Raw genomic sequence first — 8,159 nt, 5'->3', positions numbered from 1 at the left:
CATTTGTGGAAACTTCATTTTTTTGTTTGAGATTTATTTGAATGAGCTGTTATGATTGGAGACAGTGAGAATTTCAGATTAATGTTTTGCAGCCAAAAAAAAAAAAAAACCCTCTCTGGAAAGCTGGCAAGTGTTCATAAGTCAGCCCTAGAATTATGTAGGTTGAAGGCTCCCAGTGGACAGACCGAACATATAAGAAGGAAACCAGGGATCTAGTGTTATTACGTCCCCGCGTCTAAGGGAACGAATAAGCACAGAATTAAAAGCATTCTTCAGCCTGAATTTTTAAGGTAGGTCTGCACAATTTCTATATACTGTATTTGAAGAGTAGAACATACATTAAGTGAAAGTATTTTTTATGCATGAACTTTCCCTTTTTCCTGTATTTTAACACTGTATTTTGCAAAACTCCTAAATTCTTTCACTGCCGTTTCTCTTACAGGGGTGCACTTAGGAACTAGGCAAGCTGATTTATGATAACTAAGTTTTAAACTCCAACGACCAGTAAGTCTTCAAGTGGGTTTATTTGAGATTCTTTCATGTTACTTTGTTAGGTCAAGATGATGAGAGAATGAGCTTTAGGCGAGGATGATAGCTTTGCTGTTTACTAGCAGATTCTTTGGTGATTGCGGTTTTCATTGAGTAGTTTGTATGTATTTTGAAACTATCAAAAATAATAGTCTTTCCTTTACTGTGTTTATCTTCAGCTAATTCTCTTTTGTTTTAAAGGAATGCTGCTTCTAAAAACAAAACAAAACAAAACAAAACAAAACAAAACAACAAAACCCAGTATCACAAAAACCCGAGCACTGATTGTAACATTTGAGAGCCATGTAGCACTGTTTCTATTTTGTTGTGTTAAAACTGAAATGATAGCAAAGGAAAAATGATACAATTAGCTCATGATTCACCATTGATGTTCAATTCTTATTTCATTGAGTAATCAAAACTATTTCTACTTGACTCTAAATCAGACTTGGCTGTTTTTTTTCTTGTTCTTTTCCTAATTGAAAAAGAAAATAGATTTCCTTTTAAGCCGATGAAACATCTAGATCGAAAACTAATAGTCTCTATTAAAATGTGAACAGGGGTCTTGTAGAAATATGTGCCTACTCCAGAGCTCCCTGTTAATGATATTATTATTGTGAAAACAATGGAAAAGGAGAAGTAAAGGAATTCGTTTTAAATTAGTAAAAACCAACCCTACCCCCATCTCAATATGTTCCTTTTGCATATTCTCTTTCAGTCTTTTGTGCGCTTACTTATTTTTTCCATAGCTTATGTTACTTATATTTTCCATAGCTGTAATGATTTGTACATAATTAGTTACTTGAATAAGGCATTTCTGTATGCAATATCGGGCAGCACTGTGGTTTCTAGAAAGTATACAGCCTGAGATATGTGCTCAAGTGTTTTTGAAATATTAACTTTTCTTAGCTCTTGATTCCTTCTTATTTGTTCCCCCTATTTCTTACCCAGGCTAACCTTTTGGACTATTGATTTTCTTTAAGCCTTTTGAAAATATGATAGGAACGATGGGCAAAATAGAGTTTTGTTCAGCATTTTCAGTCCCTGAGGCTGAAATGTCTTACCTGCTTGGTGCTGTTGAAGAAATTTCCTTTTCTTCCTCAAGAAGGAAAATCCACTCTTATTCCACAAGGCATGGCTGTGCTTCCCAGTGTTTTCGACAATCTATAATCACCCACCTTTTTTTTTTTTTTTTTGCTTTCGACAAACTTTCAAAATGCTAATGATTTCATGATGTCCTACACTCTGTGTGTGTTCTGAGAGTTCCATTCTTTTTTAAATTGTCGCAGAAGGTGTAAGAAGTAGGAGTTCCCCAGCTTGCAATATGAAGAACAACGTCACCCTTGCCACCATCAGCAAAAACGTTACCAACAGCCTTCACTTCGGACTTGGGAACATCATTGGCAACGAGTCGACCGTTAACTGCTCGCATAAGCCGTCAGATAAGCATTTAGATGCGATTCCTATCCTCTACTATATTATTTTTGTGATTGGATTTCTTGTCAATACCATTGTGGTTATACTGTTCTGTTGTCAAAAGGGTCCTAAAAAGGTTTCCAGCATTTACATCTTCAACCTGGCTGTGGCTGACTTGCTGCTTTTGGCTACCCTTCCTCTCTGGGCAACCTATTACTCTTACAGATATGACTGGCTCTTTGGACCTGTGATGTGCAAAGTGTTTGGCTCTTTCCTGACCCTGAACATGTTTGCAAGCATTTTTTTTATCACCTGCATGAGCGTTGATAGGTACCAGTCTGTTATCTATCCCTTTCTGTCTCAAAGAAGAAATCCCTGGCAAGCGTCTTATATCGTTCCCCTTGTTTGGTGTATGGCCTGTCTGTCCTCGTTGCCCACGTTCTATTTCCGAGATGTCCGAACCATTGAGTATTTAGGAGTGAACGCCTGCATTATGGCCTTCCCACCTGAGAAATATGCCCAATGGTCCGCTGGGATTGCCTTAATGAAAAATATCCTTGGTTTTATTATCCCTTTAATATTCATAGCCACATGCTATTTCGGAATCAGAAAACACTTATTGAAGACCAATAGCTACGGGAAGAACAGAATAACTCGTGATCAAGTCCTGAAGATGGCAGCTGCTGTTGTCCTGGCGTTCATCATCTGTTGGCTTCCCTTCCACGTTCTGACCTTCCTGGATGCGCTGGCCTGGATGGGTGTCATTAATAGCTGTGAAGTGATAGCTGTCATTGACCTGGCACTTCCTTTTGCCATCCTCCTGGGATTCACCAACAGCTGCATTAATCCCTTTCTGTATTGTTTCGTTGGTAACCGCTTCCAACAGAAGCTCCGCCGGGTGTTCAGGGTTCCAATTACTTGGCTCCAAGGCAAGCGAGAGAGTGTGTCGTGCCGAAAAAACAGCTCCCTTAGAGAAATGGAGACCTTTGTGTCTTAAACACGGGAGTGGAAAGCATGTTCACAACACGGCTACTTGGTTCGAGGGCCCCTCGAATGATCGTTGAATGCCTCTAGTCCAGGAGTAAGTTTCTCCCTTCATGTAATCTTTTCTCCCTCTTCGAGCTAGAACAGGAAGCCCAATGTCACTCTGGGTGTGACCCAGTGACTTCCAGGAACTGCCCGTTTCCTTCAGTTTCTGGGTATAAGACGGTCATGGGGAGGACAGAACTGTAACTTAGAAGTCACTGAGGAGTTATCTCAAATGATAATTAATAGCAAATTGTGACTGGTGATTGCGGGTTTCTGATTTCTCCTTGACAGATGCTGAAGTTGTTGTTGTTGTTTTTAAACTGGTTTTTATATCCATTTTCATCAGGTTTTCCTCTCGAACCAAGGCCAGTTTTTTTTTTTAACTCATTGCATTATTTACAAGACATCATGCTAAGAAACACGAGCATTTCTAAGTGAAGTGTACTACAGTAGATTGGTACTGAATTATTCAGGCTCTAGGCATATGTCTTCTACCTAAAAATATTATAAATAATAACCTTTTACATTTTACTTGAGCACAGGTTGATATTTAAGATATAGCTACATATCGAGTAGGGCTAGGAATGTAGATTAGATCACCTGTACTCCTGCATTTATCTTATTTTTACAGTTATAGGAAGTAGAATATATAATAACATAGATTTGAGATTAACAAATATTTGAGTGTTCACTAAACCCTGAATACATGCTCTTTAGAACTTTCTATCCATTTTAACTGTTGTTTGAAGATTTCTATGTTCTCTGACAATTTTTTGAAAACAGTAACTAAACACTGTGTCTTGTGTTATAAAATGTAAAGGTCACGTTTTACATCCTTGACCTTTTGGTGCTTTGACATATAGGAAGCTGACTTGACTTTCGTTATTGATGCTTTGGTTCTGGGTTGCTTCCCACAATATCTGGAGGGCCTCTTTAACTCTTTAGTTTGTAATAAACCTTTAACAAGTATGGGAAAAAGTTATGCCAGAATGGAGTTTTGATACCCAGGGAGACAAAGAGATCCAGCAAATGACAACTTTGTTGTCACACAAACAAACCTGTCGGGGCAGTGCGATGTGTCTTTGAAGGTCGAGACCATGGGGTAGTCTGAACCTATACCTGTGACTTCTGTTTCTTCCAGATTTTATAGGATTCTGTGGCCCTCTCTTAAATCAATCACTGGTCCATGGATCTCCTTTTCCACACTATTAGGACTCCTGTCAGAGAAGTACCTAAAACTGGCTGAGTTACCTAGAGTTTACTTAGAGTATGCGTCCTAATTTTAGAAGTTAGACATTTCATTCTGCACCAGCCCCACCTTATACCAGGTTATCTAGGACCTTCCTAAACCAATGCTGCCCTCTGAGGTAGAAATAAGGTTTCAAAGACTTCGTGTGTCTGCCAGGTTCCAGGGCGATAGATTAAAGAAGTCTCTCATATCTACTTTCTGGGAATACCTGGGAATGCCTAATTTCATGTAATCTATTATTATCAACAAAATAAATAGCTAAACGTGTAACCGACTCTATCTTCATATTTTAAGTAATTTTGTAAAACATTGCATATAAATAAAATCTTTAATTGGAAGATCATGTGTACTTACTTAAAAAAAATATATTTATTTATTTTAGAGAGAGAGAAGGGAGGAGGGGCAGAGGGAGAGGGAGAGAATCCCAAGCAGACTCCACACTGAGCGTGGAGCCCGAGGTGGGGCTCCATCTCACGACCCTGAGATCATGACCTGAGGTGAAATCAAGAGTCAGACACTCAACCAACTGAGCCACCCAGGTGCCCTGCACTTACTTTTTAAAAAAAATTTTGACTACTCCCAAGTATAGATTCTCACCTTTTGTTGTATCTGTATCCTCCGTACAATCCCTACTACACTTTATCGTTTTAGTCCTCATCATTCCTTATCTGAATTCTTCATGTACCCTTCTAAGTCTCTCTCTCTTCAGTCCTCAACCGTAATTTCTTACTAATTATGAAAAGAAAGTCCAGCTTGTCTGTCAGCAAGAACATAAGAGATCTGATCCTTCCAGCTTCCCTGGCTTTTTCTCGCTCTGCCATCTCTCCCTTATACTCTATGTTCAAGTGTCACAAGTGACTAGCTGCTTTTTTAAGGCCTAATGTCCTTTCATGCCCCTCTGCTTTTGTTCACACAACTCTGTCTCTCTGAACACCCCTCCAATCATTCCCACCCCAGGGGTCCTTCATTCAGCTGATGAACACCTACTCAGCCTTTATCATTCTGCTCATGTCAATTCCTTTACCACAATAATATTTATTATACTAATTATAATACACCCCCCTCCCCTGGGAGCTCCCTCAATAAAGAGAATTTCTTCTCTAGTTCTTGGGATGTTAAGCCTGGCTTCCGCTTCCATAGGAGGCCAGTATTGAGCCTGAAGTGGTTCTTTGAGGCTTGGACTTTGCTGGGACTAAGAAGAAATGTCAGTTGAAATGGTGGTGCATGAACATATGAACTCTGACTGCAGAAATGCACGAAGGTATAAATGCCCTCTTTTCTCTTTGCAAATGTAAATTTCAGGTAAGTGTCTCAGACAGCAAGTGAAACTATCCTTCTCATTTGGCCATGTTTCCAGGTGTTACCTAATCCCCTTTCTTCTTCTATGGGCCCTCCTTTATGCACCTTACCTACACAATGCCCCAGAGCCTCTTAATCATAACAACAATAGCTGCTATTAGGTGAGCATTATATGCTCTATACTATTATATATTTTTTTAAGAATTATCCCATTTTATTCCCACAATGACTCAATTATTCTCATTTTACAAATGAGGACACTGAGGCACAAATGAGTCCCTACTAATCTTGAAATGTGGCTCTGCCAGCTGAGCTGAATAATCCCAGTCAGCGGTATTTAGTAGTTTACGCATCCGAAGCTACCAAGCAGGTATTTCAGAGATGGTCTTGCGCAGTCCTTAACCCTTCCCCCCCAACCTCATTGCTTGGACATCCCTGACCACAGCAGTCCAAGAACTCTGGGCAGGTGGCATATTTGCACCTCTGGAGAAAAGGAGAGGAGGCGGATGGATGAAGCTTTCTCCCTTGTTCTCCACTGCCCTTTCCCTGTGCTCCATGCTGTACAGAATTGCATGAAGTAACCACTATCCCTTGCTGCCTCCGCTACCCCACACACAAAGCAAGACAGTCACCTCAAACATTTCTTTTGAGCAACAAAAAAACCTTCAGCTCCATGAAATGAGATTATAGGGGGTTACCAGAGAAATGAATCTCTTGCAATTTGCAGAAGGAATATGCATTTTTATTATGGAAAGGGAAGTATTAATTCTTCCTACGGTTTATGTCCCTAAATTAAATCTACTAAATAGAATGTTTTGGAAAAATCCCTTTTTTTTCCTGATCTTTTGAGGTCTGTATCTACATGAGAGACGTTCTGAAGGAAAGCACACTGTATTTTTGACTTCTTTTTTCCCCATAAAGACCCAAGAGTGGGAAACTGTTTGGTGGCCTTATGTATTAACAAAAGAAAATTCCAAAATCGACAAGTTGAATTAACCACGTGTTGACAGAAACAAGAAAGGGTTGCGGTAGTAAGGAAAGTGTAGCACTTAATTATTTGTTAATTCCTAGATAAACTGTATCAGCAATAATGAGTCACATAAAATAACAGAAATTTGCATGCCATCACTAAAAATAATCACTTCCTTTGCAAAAGACCAGTGGCATATAGCTGAGTTGACTAGCCTTCTACCCATTCATGCTCACTTGCACAAACATACCTATGAAGGGTTAACATCCTCAGAAAGAAAATTCTTCTGGGATGAGAGAATTCTTTTCAAAATTAGAAATAATTGGTATGGATTTCTTATTAATAATCAATATTTTTCATTATTGAAAAATGTACCTATATAGATTAAAAATTAGCCATGGAGATAATCACTGGTAGTACCATGGGGTAAGATTACAGCTATAAATATAAACATATATATGATATATATATGTGATATCATACATATATATGTGATATGATATATATACTATTTATTTTTTTTATCTCTTTCTCGGTATCCGTATTTCTTTCTCTTTTCATCTATTATCTACTGGATATAGCCTTCATCACCCCATGGTACATTTCTTTTAATATTTAAAATATTCTGACCCCCAGCTCCTATCTGGTTTACTAGAAAATATTCTTTCTCTAACTTTAAGTCCTCTTTTCTTATGATAAGCCCCAAATCCTCAGACCTGTAAGCAATCCAAGAGATTACGCCTGGTTCCTGTTGCCTAGTGGGGGAAAATAGTGGAAAACCTGGTAAGACCACTGGCCCACTTTCTGCCGTTGTTGCTGCTGCGTTTATCAGTTGGGGCACACGAGAACAGATGGCTCGGTAGTCTGGTGCAGACGCCTGTCCACTTCAAGGCCTTTCTAAGTGATCTGTGCACAAGCTATCGGATAGAGTGTAGGAGAGAGAAAGAGGAAGCCCCTCCCCCAGTGTTACACGCACCTATAGCTGATGCAGGCCACAGTAGACAAGGTCTCAAATGCATCTCCATTAGTTTTGGCATCTCCACGGAGAGGGAGGGATCAGCAGAAATCTAGCAGAAGGAACGGGTCATCCCAGGAACCAGTCCTCCCTTTTCTTAAATGAAGCTCTTCCGTGCAGCTGGACCACAGTTCAAGCTCCTTCTCAGTAAAAACAAGTATTCCTGGTTGGGAGAGGGAATATAGGTAGTAGGGCTGATGTTGCTTCTCGATCGATGACACTAGAAAGCAACACCTCTGTGCATTCGATATACCCTAATAACTTGGAACTTCTTAGAAAAATAGGGTCTAGTACTAAATTTCCTTTTTTCTCAAAAGGCCCCTTTGCCAAGTGCCTCTTCCCCAAATCCCCAAGCTCAATACGCCAATATGTATGAGATACAGTTGACATAGCTCCATCGGCCTAAAAAGTTGGAACCACCAGATTGCCAAACCCCCCAATTCCCAGTTCTAGCCTTCTCTTGAGTAATGGATCCCTGCTTACCCTACATTCATTACCATTGAAGTGATCATTCCCATAACAAAAAAATCAACAGTGTCTCTTGATGTCTTAACAACTCGAAATATTTGTGGATAATAATTTGAAATGGTCTCTCTGGGTACTTTAATATCTATTGTTCTGTACTGAATTGTGTCTCCTTAAAATTCATATGT

General features: G+C 39.4%; 1 protein-coding gene across 1 annotated transcript; it reads left to right on the top strand.

The window, feature by feature from the left end:
• Positions 1-236: 236 nt before the first annotated feature.
• On the top strand, positions 237-4,491 carry AGTR2 (angiotensin II receptor type 2). Its single transcript, XM_045779388.2, has 2 exons — positions 237-290; positions 1,818-4,491. Exon 2 carries the CDS (start codon positions 1,853-1,855, stop codon positions 2,939-2,941), a length of 1,089 nt encoding a protein of 362 aa, XP_045635344.1. The 5' UTR covers positions 237-290; positions 1,818-1,852; the 3' UTR covers positions 2,942-4,491.
• Positions 4,492-8,159: the final 3,668 nt, after the last annotated feature.

This window comes from Ursus americanus, chromosome X (genome assembly GCF_024610735.1).
Source record: "Ursus americanus isolate L20-20 chromosome X, mUrsAme1.1.p, whole genome shotgun sequence".
NCBI lineage: Eukaryota > Metazoa > Chordata > Mammalia > Carnivora > Ursidae > Ursus > Ursus americanus.
This window is presented reverse-complemented; position numbering and strand designations above follow the sequence as displayed.

Bases quoted from the DNA above. Each gene is read 5' to 3' on its own strand.
- AGTR2 (XM_045779388.2), top strand. From the start codon at position 1,853: ATGAAGAACAACGTCACCCTTGCCACCATCAGCAAAAACGTTACCAAC.